The 24,967-nt window shown below is 39.9% G+C and overlaps 2 protein-coding genes and 2 long non-coding RNA genes across 7 annotated transcripts in view; 2 read left to right on the forward strand and 2 right to left on the reverse strand.

Moving 5' to 3' along the window:
• On the forward strand, nt 1-14,559 carry LOC141770581 (uncharacterized). The gene is made up of 3 exons (XR_012594593.1): nt 1-4,326; nt 6,840-7,133; nt 14,374-14,559. It is a non-coding gene; the product is annotated as an uncharacterized LOC141770581 (long non-coding RNA).
• Nucleotides 6,293-10,159, reverse strand: xaf1 (XIAP associated factor 1). 2 transcript variants are annotated; one of them, XM_074640247.1, is made up of 7 exons: nt 9,995-10,159; nt 8,630-8,765; nt 8,480-8,536; nt 8,013-8,241; nt 7,841-7,911; nt 6,849-7,106; nt 6,293-6,757 (listed from the first exon to the last, which is right to left on the reverse strand). In XM_074640247.1, exons 1-7 carry the CDS (start codon nt 10,033-10,035, stop codon nt 6,725-6,727), a joined length of 825 nt encoding a protein of 274 aa, XP_074496348.1. In that variant the 5' UTR covers nt 10,036-10,159; the 3' UTR covers nt 6,293-6,724. The 2 variants fall into 2 exon arrangements, with proteins under 2 accessions (XP_074496348.1, XP_074496351.1); XM_074640250.1 differs by having other exon boundaries at nt 7,841-7,908; nt 9,995-10,155.
• On the reverse strand, nt 14,375-15,017 carry LOC141770582 (uncharacterized). Its single transcript, XR_012594594.1, has 5 exons — nt 14,990-15,017; nt 14,810-14,885; nt 14,608-14,774; nt 14,549-14,565; nt 14,375-14,468 (listed from the first exon to the last, which is right to left on the reverse strand). It is a non-coding gene; the product is annotated as an uncharacterized LOC141770582 (long non-coding RNA).
• The window catches only part of LOC141770565 (coiled-coil domain-containing protein 150-like), a 17,259-nt gene continuing 7,043 nt past the window's right edge, over nt 14,752-24,967 (forward strand). For 2 of the 3 annotated variants that reach the window (XR_012594591.1, XM_074640231.1), the window contains exons 1-15: nt 14,752-15,376; nt 15,603-15,781; nt 16,391-16,459; nt 16,566-16,682; nt 16,763-16,892; nt 17,832-17,875; nt 17,982-18,074; nt 18,412-18,507; nt 18,615-18,739; nt 20,007-20,184; nt 20,292-20,360; nt 20,456-20,527; nt 20,669-20,749; nt 21,555-21,721; nt 21,806-21,899. Coding sequence is in view for 2 of the 3 variants with exons in the window: in XM_074640231.1 (XP_074496332.1) it covers nt 15,019-15,376; nt 15,603-15,781; nt 16,391-16,459; nt 16,566-16,682; nt 16,763-16,892; nt 17,832-17,875; nt 17,982-18,074; nt 18,412-18,507; nt 18,615-18,739; nt 20,007-20,184; nt 20,292-20,360; nt 20,456-20,527; nt 20,669-20,749; nt 21,555-21,721; nt 21,806-21,899 (1,872 nt within the window). In the remaining variant the exon portion in view is untranslated. The remainder of the gene's footprint in view (nt 15,377-15,602; nt 15,782-16,390; nt 16,460-16,565; nt 16,683-16,762; nt 16,893-17,831; nt 17,876-17,981; nt 18,075-18,411; nt 18,508-18,614; nt 18,740-20,006; nt 20,185-20,291; nt 20,361-20,455; nt 20,528-20,668; nt 20,750-21,554; nt 21,722-21,805; nt 21,900-24,967) is intronic. The other variant, XM_074640232.1, reaches the window with a different exon arrangement.

Here is a 24,967-nt window from a genome sequence, read left to right on the forward strand (position 1 = left end):
AGGAAGGGCTGTTTCACATCTCCACTGACCTCTCTAATACTACCGCTGTGGCTAGTAGTTATTTACACCTCTTGTACACTTTTTCATGGCTGGTCATTTTTTTTTCTACATATGTGGACTTTAAGGTCTGATTGAAATCACGGAAAGCAGAAACTATGAGCAATCCTTCATCAGCTGACATAAAACCTGAGAATGAGTTTCCCTAGAATGGAAACTCAAATTTCCTTCCACTGAACAAAGAAGTGGCAGCTCCGTGTCCTGGACTAAAGCAGGATAAAATGACAAACTAAAGCCTCGGTTATACTACCAAACAGGCTTACACGGACAGATGAACGCACGTGTAGTAGTTCTGTACATACTGTCCGCTTGTAGGACTCGGACTCTCAGTGCGATCACAACAAATTTACGTCACGCATACCATCTCGGACACGGAAAGTATAACTTGAGCTTTACTATACTGTGTAATAGATGGCATTATAAGATATGATGAAGGGCTTTGATTGAATGTTACGTGTTTGGTTAGTGAGGAACGGGAGGTAACAGGTTGATGAAACAGAAGGGGGAAGTATGTTGTAGGTTCTGTACAGGCCTGCTGCTTTGTGTCAGTTGATGAAAGGAAGCTGTGTTTAACGGATCAAAATATTTGCGTAAACTCCGTGTTTTAATGCTGAACTTCACGCTCTCGCAGCTGCTTCGGTGTGGCTGAAAAGAAAAGCTGGAACACATTTAAAATTTGGCTCGTTTCTGAAGGGTGAAAACACCCCGGCCAAACTTCACCTGACTGCTACAGTTACGAAAAGAAAAAGGGAATTACAAGATTAACAAAGCTCATTAGACCATTTGTTGTCATTTTGCAGCAAAATGAGCGAATCAATGTCCACTGCTCACTTTACAAATATTAAAAGATATATGTCCTTGAAAGCAGTCTGTAGATATAAACAACGTAATGGCAAAGCCCATATGATACTGGAGTCTGATTTAAAGCTTTAAAATAAAGTGCATGTTCAAAGGAGGAAAGGTTTAAAGGTGAAGCTCCACCTAAAATGAAAATTTGGAAGCTATACATCGAACCCAGGTCACCTGAAACTCCTGAGAAGTTGCTAGGGTCATTGAACATCCAGTGGTTCAATCACAGTTCCTCACAGAAATAACATTCCTTACCACCAGTGATCTGCTAGCACTGTAGGAAGTAGCAAGTGGCCAGAGCATGGCAAGTGAAGATAATAAAGGATACAATTAGACAAAACCCATTTTAAGACAACACATTTGTATTATGCAGTTATTGGAGAAATATATTATGGATATTTTATGCTGTATTTTGTCGACTGTTTAAATTCAGCCCAACTTTCAGGAGTTTGAGTAGTTCAGTAATACTTTGTAGGTTTGGTGGTCCTGCAGACATGGAGGTAAATATTACATAATGACACGAATAAAACTATTTAAGGCTGAAATAAAGAGAAATTAAAATGTATTGAGGAAGAAGATGAAGATCTGACTCTATGTATACAGTCCTGTACTGTCCTGTATTATAGGCTAAAAAGTAAATATTTATTTAGAAATATGCACTGTGCACTGTCCTGAAAGCATAGCTGTAGTATGTACGCTGAATGTGTTCATGGTTTTAAAGGTTTTGTATGTAGAGGTCGTAGGGGCCATAGGGGAATATCTCACCTTAAGTGTTGTGGATGGGCTGCTGTAGGAAGATAAGAGAAGATTAGCTGTGAAGAAAAGAATAGGTCAAGAAACTGGGTGTTGGTGATGCTCTTAAAGGATAGGGGCAAGTAGTCGAGTACAAATGAAAAACAATGAATGTCCAGCTTACTTTTGAAGGAAGTCCTTGGTATTAGTTGGCAGTCTGGAAAACATCTGAGGCATTCTGATTTGAAGTTAAAAATCTGTTATTAAAGGAACAGTGTGTAACATTTCGGGGGATCTATTAGCAGAAATGGAATATAATATCCATAACCATGTTTTCATTTAACACCTGAAACTAAGAATCGTTGCGTTTCCGTTAGCTTAGAATGAGCCCCTTCATACCTACATAGGGAGCGGGTCCTCTTCACGGAGTCCACCATGTTTCTACAGTAGCCCTGAACGGACAAACCAAACACTGACTCTAGAGAGAGACCTTCATGTTTTTACGGAACCTGAAGGCCACCGTAGCTCTCCGACACTCTTGTGAAACTGCGGTAACGTGAACCGCAGAGGGTAAAACCGTGGTACCGCCAGACGCCGTCTGACTTCCGTTGCTCCTAAAGTAGTGTTATTATGGTAAGGATGGCCTCTGAGCGAGGCGAACGGCGTTACCACGGTTTTACACTCGGCGGCTCACGTTACTGCTGTCTTGGAAAGGGAGGAGTGAACGGAGGGGTACTCAGTTGGTTGCAATCTGCAACCACACCACTAGATGATGCCAAATCCTACATACTGTCCCTTTTTAAATCATGGATGACCAACGCGTTTTGAATTCTGATGAAGACTTGTTAAGTCGAAATGCGTTGATCATCCGTGATTTAGTACCAAGGACTTCCTTCAAAAGTAAGCTGGACAGTCATTACTTTTTATTTGTGGAAAACGTATCAGTTTTGATTTTCTCCTCACAGTATTTTAACTAACTTCAGTTGTTCCTGGAGGACTTGACACATAGCTATATTATATAACATAACTTTTTATTTTTTATTTTGTGGAACCTGTGGCTCATTTTCTTGCTTGCAGTCTCATTAGTCAACCAGCACATTGCAGCTGTTAAAGAAATATTATTCTTTTCATTTTAATACTGATTGTGGTATCACAGTGAATTGGTGAACATAAAGATATGTTGCACTGTTTATCGTATAACTATTTATAGGTTGTCATGTTATTTTTTTCGTGTGTAGTGAGAAAGAATATTTTGTTTTCAGAAAAATATATGGATTCAGCAAGTGCCTTTGAAATGATTGTTGCTATATATTTAGTGTACTGTACTATGCTGCTCAATGATACAATATGTATTATTAATATTCATCAGATTATTTATCTTAACACGGCAGCCTCTTCTTGTTCCTCTTGATTATAAATATTGCTGTTCTAAACTTTCACCAACACAAAGATCTCTTCTACTGAATAGTACTGTTATTGGCTTGCTGGAATCAAATATATTTGCCAATTTATGTTTTTTGTTGTTGTTTTTTTTTTACTAAAAAGTGAGCTATTTTCTGAACTAGAAATGAAATGTTGTAATGTACTGTAAGAGAATACCAACAAATGTATAGCTTTGCAAATGGAAATATTAAATAAGTCTCACTTCATTCTTCGTGTGGTTTGTTACTGTTCTGTTCTTAATAATAATATTTTTATTATTACCAGTCATTAGGTGTATAATTTTTTTTTTCTAAGTACCTTCTATCTTATTACTTTGAATTTAATTTTACCAAAACAGTCAAATGTAAAGATATTGATTGCAGCACCAGAAAACATGACCGTGTCATGACATGTCGTCTGTTGCCATAGTAACCATTTGTTGAAATACATTTGACCTCGAGCAGGAGGCAGAAGACGTCAAAACGGATACATCTGGGTGTCTTCAACTGCACCGAACAAGGTATGGTTGAAGATGATACTTTTTTTTTGCTGAGGAGCCATGATGTGTCTGCTATTTCTTTTGAATAAAGAAGCTGTAAAGAAATTAATTTTTCAGTTTCACTTCATTTCAGAGGCCCATTAAATGATTTGTAATAAGTGATGCCATTCTGTTTTTTCAAATGTCTTTATCTATAATTCTAGTATATTGGTAATTACTTCCTGTTCCTTTTAATCTGCTCGTCTATTCTCCTGTGGAAGGTTCATCCTCATTAAACTAGTGTGCTGTTATACATTTCCTTTCTGTAACCAAAAGAATATTCATCAAATACGACTTACGGGATTACTCCCAATATGACATTCTTGGGATTCTTTTGCAAGGAAATCTTCAAAACATTATTTATAATAAAGTCTAGTTCTAAAAGTTCATCAGCCATTCTTATATAGACATTCTTAATATGATCTCCTAGCTCAGATTAGGATTTATTTTTCACATGCATACAACAGTTTTGTGTCTCGAGTAGCAATAGCTTGATGTCATTTCCATCTAATTTTCACCTCTCCATCCCCTCTAGATTCTGTCTGAGGTTGCCGGCCAGCAGAGGATCAGAGATGATCTCCAAGCGGCCATCGTAGAGAATGAACTTGTTCGGAGTTTGGCCTAGGTCCGGCTGGCTTTGTGCCTCCTGAGGCCTGCCAAAGAGCAACGCCACAATCATCCAGCACAGTCCCAGCTGCTCGCTGAGGTCCAACAGCTCTCATTAACAAGTAAGGCCATGACACACTCGCCTCTGATTTGAAGGGGAAAAGGCAACAAATGTTTTTAAAGTGAGACAGTTTAATGATGCCAGTGGACACACGGCTATTATACCTGCTAGTTTAGAAAGGCTATAATCAAGAAATCTACAATATAAATACACCATATGGGAAGAATTCAAACAATATGATAATGCAAATGGCAATTTTAACATGTCAAACTCGAATTACCGCCTCACGGTTGTACCGTATGCCTCCACCAACCAGTCAAGTTGCGGTTTGCATCCATGTCTGTCCAAAATGTCATCACTTCATTCTATTAGACATTGTGTGAAATTGTCATAATTAGCATATTAATTCTTCAGTTATGGCAAAACATTAGTTTTGTGAGGTCACAGTGACCTTTGACCTCCAACTTCTAATCAGTTAATCCTTGAGTCCAAGTGGATGTTTGTGTGAAATTTGAAGAAATTCCCGAATACATACCTCGTACCTTGATGTGACTTTGACCTTTTATCACCAAAGTCGAATCAGTTCATCCTGGAGTCCAGGTGGACGTTCGTGTCAAATATGAAGAAGGTGTCCCTGAGATATCGTGTTCACGAGAATGGTTCGGACGGACGGACAACCAAAAAACATAACGCCACGGCTGTTGCCAGCACGGAGACATAAAAAATTAACAAGTATATATATAACCGTACAATAAAGGTTTTCAAAAAGTAGCAGTAAAAAAAGAAAATTGAATTATTACTACTACAAATGCTCAGAAAGTACCCACCATGTTGCAAATGTCTGATTTACATGGATTGCACAGATTGTGATTTAAAAAAAAATAGTTGTGCTCCTGTTTGCTAACATGGTGCAACTCAGACAACCCTCAGACAGCGTTCTCTATATTGACCATGTCATCTGCACCCGGCACAGGGAGCCTATTATTATACATATCTTCTGAGCAGTCAGCAACAGCAACTATGTTTTTTTTCAAGATCCAGTTTTATAAAGTTCACTTCAAAATCTATGTGTGAATCTATTTCTTTTTCATAGGGTTTCAATTTAATTTTAATAGTGTTTTCTTCACTTTATTCTAAATGTCACTGTGAGAGACTTTCTTTGTGCGATCTAACACATTCTCAGTAATGGTTACACTGGTTTCAATCCTATGAGTTTGTCTGAGCCTCTTATGAAAAGCTTACATCCTAATATAGCCTACAAAACCCCTGAATCTTATTATCTTATTATATTTAGCAAAAGCTGCAACAAGTAACCAGAGCCAGTTGCTCCAGCTGTTGTGTTTACTAAGTGGAGATTTACATGCTACTTAATTAAAATGCCATCATACAAGCTAGTTCTTACATAGAGATTAACTATGACTAAATAATTAGGCTTAGTAACTGCCCGCTGTAACTTTTGCGTAGCTAACTGAACCAACCGACAAAACTCTGGTTAGCTTGTTAATATATTATTTTCTTAACTAGATTGAACTGTAAAAGAGCTAACATGGAATATTGTCAACATATCTGACCTGACACTTGATGAAAATTTGGTTCGACAACAATTAAAACTTAAAAAATATATATATTTCACAAAGTTAACACACAATGTACCTCAAGTTACATAATGCTAATAACATTAGCCTAAATGACGTTGGTCAAATTAGCTTAATCTTGTCCTCTTTCTCTAAATTACATGAATACTATTAACTAAACTTCATATGGACTCCAAACAATGAAAGAAAAGCGTTCACCTTATGAGATCGTGTCAATATGTCACAGGAACTTACTTCTTACGTATGTTAAAGGTGCAAAATTCCAAATTCAGAGCATAGAGAAGCTCAGATTACACCACACACAGAGGGGGAGTGACTTCGTTCTCTGCTCAGGTAGACATTACTCTATATCTTTACATGCCATATTAATGCTCTGAATTTGGAACTTAGCACCTTTAATATGTATTTGAAATGAATGCATCTCAGACTATGACATGTAAACCTTTTATTGTTAACGGAGACTTTTTTTTAACATTAATTACTGTGAAAATTGCTCCATATGATGTTTCTGACTCAAAACATAATATTTACTGGTTTAAACAGAGGTAATTAGCATTACAGTTTAGTAGCAGTATTTGTAATTAGCAAAAGGAACATTACAAAGTTATCAGGCGTGTCAAGTTAACTTAGATACAGAGTCTCTGAGCCACTTTCTCTTATGCAAGCACAAAGTCATGCACACACTAACTAAAACTAAAAACCCAAATTTAAGCCTTCATGTAAACATAAAGAAAATACTCTAAAGTAGGCCAATGATGAAATTACATTTGAACTGCCCAAATACTTGTCTTCCCTCCCTTTGCTAAATACGTATTGATCAAAGCTCTCTGAAGCAGCTTATCCATTCAGAGGACATCTCTCCCTTTATTTCAGGTGAATGAGGATTTGGCACTTCACCTGTAAACACAAAGAGAGGAAAAGGAAACGTCTTACCATGGGAACGTTTTAACAATGCATATATGAATCTTGTCTGATGCAGGAGAGTTACCTGATGCCAACGTAGTGTGAAGATGGGCAGGGCCAGGTGACAGTGGGGGCAGGTGCTGATCTGGTCTGGGTCAACTCCATTGACCCAGGGACCTCTGCTGGGTCCGTTTGACAGGGACATCGCCTTATAGGTGCTGCTTAGCCGAGGAGTGGCCCCCTGCTCGGAGAAATCACCCTCATCCTCGCCCTCTTCCTTGCTCTCTTCCTCCTCTGGCGCGGCCTCTTCATCGTCCAACCTGGTCGCTGGAACACACTTCAGCTGGTTTTGGGGGGGATACAGACAAAGGTATTACACACTGATGTGAGAAGAAAGAACAACATTCTTTTTCTTGCAAATTAAAAGTTGAATTGCAGTTAAACACACGTTTGCTCAATTCAGTACACCCAGGGGTTTTACTGCCACAGCCTTACTTGGTCTGGTATGACCAGTATCTTATGGTGGTTTGGCTTGAGTTTGCCATGTTATGATTTGAGCATATTTTTTATGCTAAATGCAGTACCTGTGAGGGTTTCTGGACAATATTTATCATTGTTTTGTGTTGCTAATTGAGTTCCAATAATACATATTTACATACATTTTGATAAAGCATCATATTTGTCCACTCCCATGTTGATAAGAGTATTAAATACTTGACAAATGTCCCTTTAAAGGAGCAATATGTAGTACTTAACTATGGACAATCATGCGATTAATTGCAATTAAATATTTTAATTGTTTGACAGCTCTATTACTTACACATCCAGTAGTTACAGAGCAACATCATTAAATTGTAGTCTTGTTTGTGGCCACCTGGTGATTTCTATATTCACTCTCCTTTAATCTGTCATTGGTCTCTACTAACTCCTGAGCTAATTGTCTGTCACGTTTATACCAGTCATTCTTAAGAGAGAGAGATCATTATTTTCATGTTTTTCATGCTCCACATAACATATGTTTAGCATCAGGAATTTTTCCCATAATATGTAAGAGATATGCTTGCATGAAACGTATACCTCATGTTCTTCTATCTCCTCAGCTGGTAATGACACCATACATCTGCTACAAGTCGCTGTTGTTGTTGTTGCTGTGAAAAAAAGACAGGCATGATAATAGTTAAAAAATATAAAGTATTGTGGAAGTTAGTTGGTGTTTGTGCAGAAACCTTTAAAGCCTGCATCCCCTTACTGTTGTTTGGTGGTAGTTTGCTGGTAGTCTGAGGAGGACCTGAGCCATCGTCAGCAGCTGAGCAGGTCAAGTCGTGCTCGGGCTGGTCCTTCAGGGTGACGTAGCGGCCGCACTCCCTGCAGAGTTCAGTTCGACTTCCGCAGGCCAGACAGTGTTCGTCCAGCTCCTTCACCGGCAGCTCCAGCTCGCAGAACTGACAGCTCTGCAGACGCTCCACACAGTCATCAGACTGGGAGACGGAGCAGAGCAGAGTCAGACCGGTGAACAGGTGTTTAACCTTTAGCCAGTGTTACTCTTTAGGAGGCTCTTGCTTTTTTTTCCCACATTGACAAGAATTCAGTTATGGGGTTAAACTGAATATTTGCATATTCTGGGATTTGTTGGCATGAAAGTGGATGAACTATCTGAAGTTTCAATCCAGACATATTGTCCAGACGAACAGCACCAACGGTATTTACTGGACTTACCTCATGATCCGTTAGTTGACAGCGTTCCATCTTCTGGTTACACTTGGAGCACCTCACCTGCAAACAAATAGTTGTAAACATACAGAACATACACCATCATGTGTACGCGTGCGTGCGTGCGTGCGTGCGTGCGTGCGTGCGTGCGGGTACCAGGGTGTGCTGTGTCTCTCTGTGTTCGTTCAGTTGCTCTCTGGGAACGTGTTCCTTACAGTCAGGACAGAGACATAAGAAGCGTCGGCAGTGTGTTTCATGCAGAGCGAAGTTGGCTTCTGCAACCTCTTTGTGGCTGAGAGAGAGAGAGAGAGAGAGAGGGGGTCATCTTCTGTCTTTTCTGTTTGGGGAAAGTTTATTACAACTATCATGACAAGGAATAGAAAGCCACTGCATATATATGCAGACATTTACTGTATATCCTTAAGGTTTTATAAATTATTCTATCATATTTAAATTCAACCCCTCCTCCCCACATAAATTCAATTTACTCAGTTTCAAAATTAACGCTCCAAACTTACTCTAAATATTGGCGAGGAAAAACTGGCATGGCCATTTTAAAAAGGGGTCTCTTGACCTCTGACCTCAAGATATGTGAATGAAAATGGGTTCTATGGGTACCCACGAGTCTCCCCTTTACAGACATGCCCACTTTATGATAATCACATGCAGTTTGGGGCAAGTTGTAGTCAAGTCAGCACACTGACACACTGACAGCTGTTGTTGCCTGTTGGGCTGCAGTTTGCCATGTTATGATTTGAGCATATTTTTTATGCTAAATGCAGTACCTGTGAGGGTTTCTGGACAATATCTGTCATTGTTTTGTGTTGTTAATTGATTTCAAATATTAAATATATACATACATTTGCATAAAGCAGCATATTTGCCCACTCCCATGTTGATAAGAGCATTAAATATTTGACAAATCTCCCTTTAAGATACATTTTGAACAGATTAAAAAATGTGCGACAATCATGCGATTAAATATTTTAATCGATTGACAGCCTTCGTTTTATTATATTATATATTCAAACCTGTCAATCCTGTATCATGACAGGAACATGATGTACTAAATATAGAAAGTGAAAGGACACTTTGTATCCTCGGTTTCACTTAATGTTTTCTCATGAAAGTACTCGTATAAAACTCCATTAAAACATTTTACAAATTCATATTGCCTTTCCATCACATATTCACCAGTACAATGTGTTTGATTTCTAATTTCTTTCAAATATCGGCTGACATAGATTACCTATAATACACCAAGCAGGACTTGATCCCACTGCCTTGTGAGGTGTTAGTTGGAATACAGCCGCCCAAATCATACAGAGACTTAAATATTATTCAATATAAAGTTAAATTATGCGAACTTTAACTGCAATCCATGTGTAAAAGGTCCATATTGTTTCACGCCCTTCGTACAGTAGCCTCCTATATTTGCTTGCTAACTGTCAAAACAACATGAAACCACCTGACTTTTAAAGTTAATTTGCCATTTGACACAATAAACTAATAAACTCTCACCACTTGTCGCAGGTGCGTGTTGCCTCCTCGGTGTTCTCCATCGACAGAAACCCTTCAGTGATGATCCTCAGGAGAAGAAGAAGTTTAAAAGTCTGACTTGATATTTTCGATTCACCAGAACAGAAAGTGAAATCATTCTGTTGCACCACAGGTTGCTACTGTTGTGCTTATCTGCCACCACAGGATGGCGCCAAAGGTCCAATGTGACTGCTCTGGTTGTGTCTGTTGAGCCTGATTGAGACTGAACAGCTGAGATATACAGTATATATATTATATATATATGAACTGTGTAAATGGTCTTGGGTCCTCAAAACATATGTCAATATTCTGCCTGAACAATCATTGAGTAACGTTATTGCCCAACTAACATGATGTGGGCATTAGCTGTGTCTTGAACTGTTAAATGTGTGATATTATAATTAGGGCTGTCAATCAATTAAAATAATGAATCGCCGTTGATGGCATGATTGTCCATAGTTAATCACAATTAATACCAAATCAATCACACATTTTTTATCTGTTCAAAATTCACCTTAAAGGGAGATCTGTCAAGTATTTAATACACTTATCAACATAGGAGTTGACAAATATGCTGCTTTATGCAAATGTGTGAATACATTTATTATTGGAAATCAATTAACAACACAAAACAATGACAAATATTGTCCACAAACCCTCACAGGTACTGCATTTAGAATAAAACAATAATATGCTCAAATCATAACATGGCAAACTGCAGCCCAACAGGCAACAAAAGCTGTCAGTGTGCTGACTTGACTATGACTTGCCCCAAACTGCATGTGAAAGTGGGCAAGTCTGTAAAGGGGAGACTCGTTGGTACCCATAGAACCCATTTTCATTCACATATCTTGAGGTCAGAGGTCAAGCAACCCCTTTGAAAATGGCCAGTTGCGAAAAGCTTGTATGACATGGTTGGCACCAATGGATTTCTTAGTTTACCAGTATCTGATACCAGTATCTTCACTCTAGCTTTAAAACTGAGCCCGCTACAACCTAAAAACTGCAAGTTGTGTTTATCGTTAAAAGAAATTAGTGGCGTTAACAAAATTTGCATTAACGCGTTATTATCATGTTAACTTTGACAGCCCTAATTATAACCCATTGTCCTTAGGTTTCAACTACAAGGTGATCGTAGAGTATATTTAATAACCCCTGATAGACATGACATCATGGGAGGAAGCTGGATTCAGCAGTTAATTAATTACCATAATGAAGTACTAGGCTACTGCTTTTGATGGACTCAGTGAGCTGCTGGACAAAGGGGAGAGGATGAGTTAGAGCGAAGGTCAGTGGTGAGTGATCAGATGATGAAAATACAAAGTCACATTTTGAAGGAAGTGACACTTTAAGAGACTTTTGTGCTGTATTTTGAATCAGTTGCCAGTTTATTGGATTCATCTAACAAAAATGAATACTATCTAATACAACAGTCCTGCAATAAATCCTGTCTTCATGAAGGTTATAATGTTTTTGTTTATTTTTTGTTGAAATTGTAGGCTAAAGGACCAGTGTGTAACATTTAGGTGGCTCTATTGGCAGAAATGGAATAGAATATTAATGTTAATAAGTATGTTTTCTTAAGTGTATAATCACCTGAAAATAAGAATCGTTGTGTTTTCTCAACTTAGTAACTCGTTCCCTCAATTTAGTATCTTGTTCCCTCAAGTTAGTAACTCGTTCCCTCAAGTTAGTATCTTGTTCCCTCAAATTAATAACTGATTCCCTCAATTTAGTATCTTGTTCCCTAAAGTTAGTAAATTGTTCCCTCAATTTAGTATCTTGTTCCCTGAAGTTAGTAACTCAGTTAGTAACTTGTTCCCTCAAGTTAGTAACTCGTTCCCTCAATTTAGTATCTTGTTCCCTAAAGTTAGTAAATTGTTCCCTCAAGTTAGTAACTCAAAGTTAGTAACTCGTTCCCTCAATTTAGTCTAAAGTTAGTAACTCGTTCCCTCAAGTTAGTAACTCAAAGTTATAACTTGTTCCCTCAAGTTAGTACTCGTTCCCTCAAGTTAGTAACTCAAAGTTAGTAACTCGTTCCCTCAAGTTAGTAACTCAAAGTTATAACTTGTTCCCTCAAGTTAGTACTCGTTCCCTCAAGTTAGTAACTCAAAGTTAGTAACTCGTTCCCTCAAGTTAGTAACTCAAAGTTATAACTTGTTCCCTCAAGTTAGTAACTCGTTCCCTCAAGTTAGTAACTCAAAGTTAGTAACTCGTTCCCTCAAGTTAGTAACTCAAAGTTATAACTTGTTCCCTCAAGTTAGTACTCGTTCCCTCAAGTTAGTAACTCAAAGTTAGTAACTCGTTCCCTCAAGTTAGTAACTCAAAGTTATAACTTGTTCCCTCAAGTTAGTACTCGTTCCCTCAAGTTAGTAACTCAAAGTTAGTAACTCATTCCCTCAAGTTAGTAACTCAAAGTTAGTAACTCGTTCCCTCAAGTTAGTAACTCAAAGTTAGTACTCGTTCCCTCAAGTTAGTAACTCGTTCCCTCAAGTTAGTAACTCAAAGTTAGTAACTCGTTCCCTCAAGTTAGTAACTCAAAGTTAGTAACTCGTTCCCTCAAGTTAGTAACTCAAAGTTAGTACTCGTTCCCTCAAGTTAGTAACTCAAAGTTAGTAACTCATTCCCTCAAGTTAGTAACTCAAAGTTAGTAACTCGTTCCCTCAAGTTAGTAACTCAAAGTTAGTACTCGTTCCCTCAAGTTAGTAACTCAAAGTTAGTAACTCGTTCCCTCAAGTTAGTAACTCAAAGTTAGTACTCGTTCCCTCAAGTTAGTAACTCGTTCCCTCAAGTTAGTAACTCAAAGTTAGTAACTCGTTCCCTCAAGTTAGTAACTCAAAGTTAGTAACTCGTTCCCTCAAGTTAGTAACTCAAAGTTAGTACTCGTTCCCTCAAGTTAGTAACTCGTTCCCTCAAGTTAGTAACTCAAAGTTAGTAACTCGTTCCCTCAAGTTAGTAACTCAAAGTTAGTAACTCGTTCCCTCAAGTTAGTAACTCAAAGTTAGTACTCGTTCCCTCAAGTTAGTAACTCGTTCCCTCAAGTTAGTAACTCAAAGTTAGTACTCGTTCCCTCAAGTTAGTAACTCAAAGTTAGTACTCGTTCCCTCAAGTTAGTAACTCGTTCCCTCAAGTTAGTAACTCAAAGTTAGTAACTCGTTCCCTCAAGTTAGTAACTCAAAGTTAGTAACTCGTTCCCTCAAGTTAGTAACTCAAAGTTAGTAACTCGTTCCCTCGATTTAGCAACTTGTGGAATGATTGGAGGAAGTGCACTATGAAGTAACTTGAGTTACTAATTTGAGGGAACGAATTAATAAAATGTTCTCCTCGTGGTCTAGGTTAGAGAAGGGCTCTGGTAGATCTTTAGTCCACAGTCCAGGTTAGTGGGTGGTGTTAATGCACCCGGAAGATGTTTGCCAACCGCCATTAAAGTCAAAAGAAGAAGAAGAAGCACTACGAGGCGTCACTATGGTTGCTATGGAGACAAATGCCGGAAGTAGCGACTGTTATGGTGAGCTGGTCTTTTTCTTTTATCCACAAACCCACTTTATCTGACTGTAAAACAGAATAAAACTTCATGTTCTCCTTCAACATGACGCTGTATTGACGTTTCATTCAGCTCGTGTCGTGCTGCTCTAGTCTCGTGAACGAGAGTTGAAACACACCGCTGCTTTGATTCGTTTTCATTCATTCACAGTAAAACAAACTATCGACGTGTCAGCTTCATTCATGTTTTACTCCAATGTGAAGGCATTTACTGTCTCCGTGAGGGCTCATCAGTTCTCCTGGCAGACATGTGATGAACCGAACACTAGATAAACTTAGCTAGCTAGTTACTGACGTCACGTTCAGCCTGTGGACATTGCTCAGAGTCGGAGTGAAGCATCAGTGAACTAACACATAACATCATAACATCATAACATAACATCAGTGAACTAACACATAACATCATAACATCATAACATAACATCAGTGAACTAACACATAACATCATAACATCATAACATAACATCAGTGAACTAACACATAACATCATAACATCAGTGAACTAACACATAACATCATAACATCAGTGAACTAACACATAACAGCTCAACATGTTTTAGTGAGAGCTTGTATGTTAGGCCACAATAAAATAACAGGAGGCTATTTGAAAGGACTTTTGTTTGATATTATCACTAGTCTATTCACTGGAAGTCATGATCAGGGGTTTGTTTTGCTGTAGCTATTTTCATTATGCAAGCTTGGCTCCTGTTTGCTAGCCTATGGCCTCTATATCTAACTTACTGTGAAATGAGGTAACAGGATATTTAACAAACTATATTTTGCCATTTATCTCAAAGAAGAACTTTTTCATTTTCCAGCAAGTGTGAAAAATAATCATGGATAGAGTTTAAGAGTGGGCACAGGTGCACCTGTTAGGGCTGTCTGCCCACACCCACCTGCAATCTACCTCCACCTGCAATCCACCTCCAACCCATCCCCACCTGCAACCTGCAACCCACCTCCACCTGCAACCCACCTTCAACCCATCCCCACCTGCAACCCACCTCCACCTGCAACCCACCTCCAACCCATCCTCACCTGCAACCTGCAACCTGCAACCCACCTTCAACCCATCCCCACCTGCAACCTGCAACCCACCTCCACCTGCAACCCACCTTCAACCCATCCCCACCTGCAACCTGCAACCCACCTTCAACCCATCCCCACCTGCAACCTGCAACCCACCTCCACCTGCAACCCACCTCCAACCCATCCCCACCTGCAACCTGCAACCCACCTTCAACCCATCCCCACCTGCAACCTGCAACCCACCTCCACCTGCAACCCACCTTCAACCCATCCCCACCTACACCCTCCAACCCACCCCCACCTGCAACCCACCTTCAACCCATCCCCACCTGCAACCTGCAACCCACCTCCACCTGCAACCCACCTTCAACCCATCCCCACCTGCACCCTCCAACCCACCCCCACCTGTAGCCGGTCACCCTGTCTGTCTGGGAATGTCCCGCTCATCCACCCTGCCCCTCAGTGTTGGGGCCCCAGCAGCCCCAGAGACTCTGTCCCTGCTGCACCGGCGCCTGATGTTGGCCGAGGAGGAAGCTGAGGCTCTTGTTCAAGACATGGGGGCACTTGGGGTTTCCAGGGACCAAATCTTGGGATCTACTCAGAGAATGGATGCCAGTCAGCGTCCTGTAAGTCCTCTTAAGATGCATCGGGTCCCTGGGGCTGAGGGCATGCTGTGGCAACAGTGTGACTCTCTAGTGAGCCGGGTGTGTCGCATGGAAAGTCTGCTACAGACCCTCAAACTCACCATCTTCCGCCTGGAGACTGAGAGAGAGCTGGACCCCTCTCACACAGGTAATGGCTGATATGTAATCCTGTTAACTAACTGAGATAAGGGAAAACATTAGTGATCTCAAGTCACTAAGTGTATTGGTATATTACAGTGGCAGCTACAATTTGGATACAGCTATGCAGTGGGATCCAAACAAGAGCAGAAAGGGGGGAGGGGCACTTAAACACAACACAATTAATGTTTACAACACTAGAGCTATGGATATTAAGTCTATTCTTCCCGGTGCAGCACATCTGAAGCAGCAGCTGGCAGCGCTGCAGCAGGAGAGTGAGGAGGAGCAACAGGTCTCCAGGTGGGAGGTGATGAAACTCAGGGACAAACTTCAGCAGGCTTACCAGGAGAGAGACGAAGCTCGCACAGAGGTGCAGAGGCTGGGGGAGACATTGGAGGTAGCTACTGCCGCCAAGGTAATACTATAATTCAGTCCATTTACAGCTTGGCTCTTATTTTTGTACCTTTTACTCTCAATTTTCATTGTAGAGATAAAGACATACATCTCAAATTTTGGTTGGGTCACTGATTCTTAGAAATCAATTAACTGGCTTTCTTGGCTCTGTGTGGCTTTTCACTTCACTGTTTCTAAACTTTCAAAACTAAAAGAAAACAAACAAATCTGAAAATGTAGCTATTGCTGTTTTGAAAAACAGATCAGATGACAAGATTACGAAAAGGCAAGAGCACAAGAATCAGTGTGAAATTCAGATTTTGAAAATACAATTTGTTTTTCTTACTTTACTTACTTTATCAGCAGCCCATTTCTGTTTTCTTGCCAATTTTTTCTCTCTTCTTCTCTTCTGAATGCTAATGTGCTTATTGCTGTGCTTATGCTATCTTGTTGGTGCTGCAGAAAATATGAGGGGGTCATAAAATCTGAGTGAAAATCTTTTTAAACAGATGTGTTCCTCTTAAAAGGAATAGTACTTCATATTAGCAAAAAATGCTTTAGGTGCACAGTGAGCACTGCAGCGATCATTGTGTCATGGCTTGTGATCATTACCATTTGTCATTTGCTCCAGATGGATGTGGCTTTTGCTGCCGAGGAGCTGAAGATTGTCAAATTAGAGATGAGTCAGAAACTGATGGAGGTGAGTGGCTAATCATTTTCTTTTACTTTAGCCCTTTAATCCGCCCCCCACTGTCAAACATCATCATCATTTTATAAGCCTGTTAACGAAACGTCCCTCCGTTCAGATGAAAGAGCAGATGAGACAGGAGTCCGGCCGCTCCGTTGAAGCCATGAAATCTCACTGCGAGCTTCTCCAGCGTGTTGAGGAGATGGAGACAGTGGTGGACACAGAGAGGAGACAGGTACATTGTAAGAGAGCTCACTGAGTAATTAGAATGTGTAAAAACAGCAGCTGACATGTCGTGTGCCTCTGGCCTCCCAGGCTCTGCTGCTGCAGTCGGATTGCCAGGCCATACATGTGCAGGTCCAGACCAGCCGGCAGCAGCTGGAGGAAGAAAAAGACAGAGGCCGACAGCTGGAGGAGCACCGTCGGCAGCTCAAAGAACAGACAGGTTAGAAGTGTCAAGGGATACAAAACCAATCTGCTGTGGCTGTGTTACAACCATCGCAGAATGCTGCTGTAAGGCTTTTGAGGAAAGAAAAGTACACATTAAAGTATATTTCACCTGCTGACAGATAAGTATTGAACAGATTCTGAATGCTTTTGGTGACCTACTCTAAAAGCCGTAAAAATACTCCCTATCAACCTGAATCATCAAGTTAAGGGCTAAGGCTACAGCTAGAAAACAGAACAAATGCCTGTCACAATTTCTCAGCCCAAGGTGACATCTTTGATGTTGCTTGTTTTGTCCAACCAATAGTCCAAAACTCAACATTTTATTTGGAATAAAATAAGACAGAAAAGACGAAAATTCTAGAAATTTTGGAACTAGAGACTGGCATTTTTGCTTAAGGGGAGACACCCCAGGCAAAAATGTTGTTTTTCATGCACTGGTCAATTTTGACATGTTGGTCTATTTTGCTTCGATAACATGTCTTCTTTCAGACCAATGGAAAAAAAACATTTATTTTACAATACGTTGTCTTTTGCATCTGTAGATTTTTCCTAAATTAATTAATGCCTCATTTGCATTTTTTCAACATAAAATTTCAGAAAACTTGTAATACAAAAAAGAATTGTATAATTCTCCCAGTCTTTGTGCTAGGCTAGCTAACCGTCTCCTGGCTGTAGCTTCATATAGGGACATACATACTACAGTGGTATCAGTGTTCCCAAAAAGGAATTGCAAACTGTAGTGTATCTTAAGGAAAGGCTGACATTTATATTGTTTATTTATTTGTTTTTATTATTTATTTTACAAAATATGAAACCAGTTCTAGCTAAAAGGTTAGTCATGTACTACGCAAATCATATTTACATTCTTAATATTTCCCAGAGCTATACATGATATTTGGATGTTGAACGGCATTTTTCTGTTTCATTTCCGCAGCGATGAAGGACTCTCTTGTGTCTGAGTTGAAAACCGAACTGAAAGTAAGTTGAGAAAGACGATGAATATTTCTTAAGTAAATTCTCATCTGTTCAATCTGTGTTTCTCTTTGTGAATATTGTATATACTGTATGTGTGTGTTGTATTCAGAGTGTTTGTCTGGCCCTTCAGAGGCAGCAGACAGAAAACAGTAAACTCCTGATGGAGGGCAGAGAGCTGAGATCTGCTGCTGACAGAGTCCAGGTCAGGAGCCTTACAGGAATATATCTGTCTTCATCTGTTTTATTAAGCCATGCCACCATGTTAGACTGAGGGGTTCTTGCACCACAATCAGGGGAGGACTGGGAAAAGTCAACTAACCTGAAACACACAATGTTTTCCAAGCTTTGGAATATGACTGAACTGTTGAAATGTTAATGAATTACAGTAACCCAAATAACATGTTTCCACTTTTGGTGCCCTTTTGAAAACATTGGTTATCAAGTGCAATGTAATAGTGTTACATTCTGCTGATGTATAATGCCCTGCACTCTTCTTTATGGCTGTTCGTATGCTTACTGTATATGTATATCATAAACAGACCCTGAATAAGCAGCTGGAAAGTCAGTGTTCCCAGCTCAGTTCTGCCCTACGTTCACTCTCAGTGGAGAATGAAGAACAGCAGGCCAACTTAATGGTATTACACGCACACGCACACGCACACGCACACGCACACGCACACGCACACACACACACACACACACAGCATGACTCTCTTCCCTCTCTTCTCTCTGCGTCTCTCAGGGAGAGAGGAGGCTGGTGGTCAAGGAACTGCAAGAGCGCGACCTGCTGCTGGAGTCAGCCAGACACAATATCCACACTGAGCTGCAGGTGGCGCTAACAGATAAATTTAGCCTGCAGCTGGAGCTGTGAGTCTCAAACCACTACACTTTTAACTAATGATATTCATTTGTAAATGTGGTTAATCACCATGATTGTTACCAAGTGACAGCGCTGATGCGCTATCTTTCACACCATGTTATTGCTGTAATTATGATATAGATGGTAGGAAAAATGAACAAGCGACATGCTGTTTTTAAGTGTTCATTATGTTACTTTTTAGTGCAAGACTTACATAAGAGAGGTTTCCGGTGGCATTATCCTGTCTGAGTGAGGATTCTGTGAAACTTTAAAGATAAAACATAGTAATTGTTGAAAGAATGGGGCGATTAAACTGAAATTAATATCAGCATGATAATAGTATTATTTCCTATTGTTGATATGTATCAGGATATGTCAATGGTATTGCTATTTTTCGTGCATCAGTCTAATTAACATTGAATTATTTGAGCTGTAGTTTTTTGGTTTGAACAGCAGATGGTGCTGCTTTGCTGACTTTGTGCTTTGCATTACTGACTGTACTGTTTACCTGTATTAACAGGGCGGTTTAGCAGCAATCTAACACCACCATAAATTACATTTATATAACCACAATAACAAAAAATCGATTTTGGCTCTTATACTATTATAGTAAGTTAATTAAGTTGTTACAAAAAAAAGATCATATTATGTAGCTACATTCACTTCCGTCAAGACGTCATCACTTTATTTATGTTAAGTTCTATTCATTAAAAAAATTAGAAAAATAAAAATACAATAATAAAAAAGACTAACTCATTTAATACACTGAATCGCCTTATTCCAATAGAGGATTCTGTTCGAGGATTTGTAATTTTTTAGGGTGATAATGTCGGGGTTGGGGCTCAGCTTTTCTTAGATACAAGTAGGGGGGGGCTCAAGGGAAATATGTTGGGAATCACTGTCATAAGAGATGGGTGTTAGTGGGGGAGGAGAAAAAAAAGTAACATTAAAAGGGTTAGACAGGACTAGACAGATATATTGGTTTGCAAAATCTCAGACTGATATTTGATATTTGTCCTTTATTAAAAATCAAAGCCAGTCTCTGTCATCCATCTCTGATATGAATCAGGTTTTTCTTTTTCAGTTTTTGACTCATCATTTAATGAACTGTCTCCCTGTGCTGCAAACCCAAGCACTTAAAAATACTAGTATAGATTTGGCATTTAATGAAGAGATTCACTATCAGCTGAGGGTGTAACATTGACGCTAGTGATGTATTTTGGACATTTTTGGAAGTACCTTTTTAGATATTAAAAAAAAAGACTTATTTTTCAGAGAGAAGCTCAAAGGCGAACACGTACAGCTCCTGCAGAGCTCCTCCATTGCACAAGAGACAACGGTTACTCAGAGGGAACTATTGGAGCGAACCATTCAGAGGCTACGGGGGGAGCTGAGCAGGGCCACAAAAGAGGAGGGGGCAATGAGGAAAGACCTGGAGGGTTCAAAAAACGAGGTATAGTCAACAAATGCTATACTATTTTTTTTTGCATGAGTGTTGTACAATGAAGTAAAACAATCACTCTTTTGTGTGTCCCTGTCCCTTCTCTCCTTTGCCACCAGTTACGTCTTGTTGTCACTAAGTTGGAGGATGAGAGGAGCAGTCTGGAGACCCAACTCAGTGAGGCCAAGGTAGGCTTTGCTAGAACACCATCCCACCCTATGTAATATCTTATATACATTTGCCTGTTGGTCATAGTACTGACCTGTGAACCTGTGATTGGCAGTGGGAGGTGAGATCTCTAAGCTCAGCCTTACAGAGCCAGCAGGATGAGAACAGGAGGCTCATGGGAAAGGTGGTGAGAGACGGGTCACCATTATTGTCATCATTACAATCAGCATGTCATCTGTCATTGTGGATCTACTTATACACACTTAAAGTATTTTTAGGTGTATGGACCAGTTGTTCAGATTCGGTGTGTGTTTGTGGCTGTATGTAGCATTCAGTGCAGCGTGTGGACAAGATGCTGAAGGACCTAACTGACAAGAACATGCAAGACCATGAGAAAGGGAAACTTAAGGTACAACACACACAAACACTGACACCCACTTTGGCTACTCATTTTTTAAATTATACTTAAAGCTGCAGTGGGTAGAAATGGAGCAAATATGATTTAAAAAAGTTATTTTTATAAAATGGTCACTATATCCTGACAGTAGTGCATGAGACAGGTAATCTTAATTCCTCTGTGTCCTCTGGTGTCCTCCTGTGCTAATGGCATCTGCAAGATTTCATAGACCGGAGGAAAACAACCAATCAGAGCTGAGCTGGAGCCTTGCCGTCTCTGAGCAGCTGTCAATCACTCACGAACTCCGATCAAACGGTCAAACTGATCAAATATGGATCAATATTCTGTTACTGTAATGCCTATTTCTCTCCTCAGATGTTTTCAGAAACGTCTTGTAGTGTACTGTTTAGCTATAAATTAGAAAGTTGATGAGATCAGTTGAGGAAATACCAAGCACCGCCCACCAGCCAGAGCAAACATTTTACAGCTAAACAGTACACTACAAGATGTTTCTGAAAACATCTGAGGAGAGAAATAGGCATTACAGTAACAGAATAGGGATTCATATTTGTTTGATGCTTGATCGGAGTCCGCGAGTGATTAACAGCTGCCTCCGTTGAATTTCTTTATACGAAACAGTGCAACAGATTATATTGTAGGCTTCACAGACTTTTACTCCGGGTTGGCAACAAAACCTTGAACAACACTGACAGGTCTATATTGCCTTTCTTACAAATAGCCAAAACGACTGGTTTAACCTTAATACGTCCTCTGAGTGTATTTACAAGTAAACCAAGTCACTGGTCTTGTGCTGTAGATCAGTGAGCTAGAGGCCTTGCAGGGTGTCTGTGGTCCTACAGGGGGCATCGGTCAAACCCTTGAAAGCATCCTGGCCTCCCAAACCAGACTCCAACTCAACAGTCAGACCCTGCAGCAGGAGCTGGGGGGGCGAGATCAGGAGCCGTCCACACTCAAGAAGGACAGGTCAGAGCCGAGCGGGGTTCACAGACACTGCATGGCAAAGTTTGACCTTCGCGATGTTACATGTTGCTTTCCTCTGTGCCGCAGGCTGCAGGCTCAGAGAGAAATCAGGAAACATCAAGTAGAGGTGGAGAAACTCCAGCGACTTCTGACATCGACTCACTCCAAGAGCAACAGAGCTGTAAGGACACACCATTTCTTTAACAGATGCATTCACATACACACTTTATATAACCAATCTGAAGACACTGGACGGGTATTGTTGTTTCTGATAAATCTAATTAGAAATTTACACATATTCTTTTTATATTTTTTAGATGAAGTTGCTCATATTTTTTCATTATTCATGTCAGGAAATATTTATATTCACCTTTGAAATATATACTTGAGGTGACTGTAATAAAGAAGATACATTTTTCTAAGGCAAAGCAGCACTTGGGGACTGCAAATTGATTGAAAAGAAGGAACTCTAAACTATTTAAAAATGGGATTGGTAGAGACTCATGTCCTTGCTCTTCTTGGGAGGTCAGCAGAATAGGTAACTAGTGTTAGTTAGTGAAAGGCCAGTAAATGTAACTAATCTGATGTAATATGTCTGGAGTGTTGTTGTTCAGCCAGGAGTTAATGAAAAGATTTGATCTTCAATATGCATTATACACCAAAAATATTATATAGAAATCATAGTCTTTTAACTCACCATAATAAAGGAAATTCCACTTTTCTGAGGCCTGGAATTGTGTGTTTACATTTTACTTTAAGTTTTTTGCCATCTCACCTCGGTCTCTCAAAAGCAGTCAGAACAAGTCATTTTGAGACAGTTGGTGTAGCTGTGCAATTATATAAGTCAAAACTAGATGTTGTTCAGTTTCAGGGTCTTTTTCTGTATAGATTACAGGTGAAATATAAAGGTATGGGTAGGACAATTCATAGAACACAGCAATGAAAACGATGAACAAATGAGATTATTTCTGTTTCCGAAGTACTTCTGTTTACAAGACTTGATCAATGACTAGGCCAAAGGGTCCCCAAACCCTCAAGGGCCCTGAAAGATAGAGACTCATGTCAGTTGTTTTGTTTAATTTAAAGCTTCAGCAGGCAAAGTTTTTGGCATCATTGGGCAATTCCATAATAACCTTTCAGCATATTGTAATTCAAGTGTTCTGAGAGAAAACTAGACTTCTAGCCCGACTTCTAAAATGTAGCCTGTGACGGTAGACTTTGGCCAATCACAAGTCATTTCAGAGAGAAAGCGTTCCTATTGGCTGTGCTCCAGCTGGTGGGCGGTGCTTGGTATTTCCTCAACTGTTCTCAACATGGCTTCCGGGTCACAAACTTTCTCATTTTACAGCTAAAAAGAACACTACAAGATGATTCTGAAAATATTTGAGGAGAGAAATAGGCATTACAGTAACAGAATATTGATTCATATTTCATCAGCGCTGCCTAGTTTGACCGTTTGAGCGGAGATCGCGAGTGATTGACACGTGGCTCTCATAGACGGAAGATGGATAGCTGACTCCAGATCAGCTCTGACTGGTTGTTTTCCTCCCGTCTGTGAAATCTTGCAGATGCCATTAGGAGCACCGGAGGACACAGAGGAACAGGATTTTTCTCAGATTACCTGTCTCATGCACTACTGTCAGGATATAGTGATCGTTTTATAAAAATAACTTTTTTTTTAATCATATTTGCTCCATTTCTACCCACTGCAGCTTTAATTGAAATATGTGTAAATAAAGCAAAACATCAACTGAAACAATAAGGGCCTCGAAACAGTTTGAAATTTTGGGAAATACACTTAGTAGCTTTCTTTCCAAGAGGGGAGACGAGAGGATCAATACCACTCTCCTGTCTGTACGGTGTGCCAGACTTTTTCTTGGCCGGACACAGTAATTTCCTCTACTGGTTGCCTGGAAGACAAGACTCACTAGTAAATCACTGCACCCGGCCAAGAAATGATCCAGCCCATAACCCCTCGTAAAACCACAACATGTTGTTTTTACACTTCATCTATCTTTTCTACGGATTAAACAAACCTAATAAGCTGTGTTAATTAGTGAGCTTTAGAGGTGCTGGAAAACTGATTTTTGTTTCCTTTGGATAGAGCCAGGCTAGTTGTTTCCCTCTCCTTATGCTAAGCTAAGTGAAGCAGCTGCTCGCTGTAGATTCATATTTACCTTGAGAGACATATAATATTCAGGCGATAATTTCTCATTTTTGTGCTGTTTATTTGTCACGTCCCCGGTGTGTAAAGGACTTAAAGGGGACCAACACCTAAATGAAAAATTCCAATATGGTATTTCCATAGGAAAGTTCATTCAATACTTGTGAACATGAGCTACTCTCTCCCAAAGCCAGAAACCAGAGAAGTAAGTCTCAAACATGTGATGTCATAGGCCCTGTATATCAGACCGGCAATACGTCATCCAGGGTAGGCTCGCATGGTCACGCCCCCTTTTAGGGAAACCAATCCCGTGTCCCTCATCGACGGTAACAGAAGAAGTTGAAACATGTCTCCAAACTTCTAACTTTAAACAAACCGGTAATAGTAATAACGCTATGCTGAAGAGTTGCTGTGTAGTTGGTTGCACCAACAATAAATCCAAAAACGCTGATCTCTGATTTGTTCCCCTGCCGTGTCCTAAAAAAGATATAACTGAGGGGCGTTATTGCTCCAAGCTATAGACCAGACCAGCATCGCATCATTGCCGAGGCTGCGCTCCCTTTTAGGGGAAAGAAACTCGCTGTCACAGGAGAGAAAATGGAAATTAATGAAAAGCTGTTGTGTAGCGGCTTAACCGAGGCTTTCACACTGAGATTTGAGGCACATATGATACGTTAATATTCACTGTCAGTGTTGTAAATGGTTAAGTGATGCTGGTGACAGTGACTAGCATGGCTAGCTAACGTTAGCTTGACGGTGAGGCCGCTGCAGTAATACAGTCACACATTAACGTTAAAGCAGCATCAGACTGTCGTCTCCGACTAAATCTCAGCCTAGAGATCAAACAGTTTGCTATTAACATGTTGGTTATTTACAGACATCACTTAGCCTAACGGGATTCAATCAAATATGTAGAGATGTCTGGATAAGCAATATTCGGCCACGGTGTTAGATGGGGGAAGACTGAAAGGACATGACGGCGATCAACCTTAATTTATTAAGGTATCACGAACGGTCAGATTCAGGCAAGATCACAAAATAATAATTAGACATGTGTATAAAACAAATGTTTGTATAACAAGAGA

Source organism: Sebastes fasciatus, chromosome 7 (genome assembly GCF_043250625.1).
Source record: "Sebastes fasciatus isolate fSebFas1 chromosome 7, fSebFas1.pri, whole genome shotgun sequence".
Classification (NCBI taxonomy): Eukaryota; Metazoa; Chordata; class Actinopteri; order Perciformes; family Sebastidae; genus Sebastes; species Sebastes fasciatus.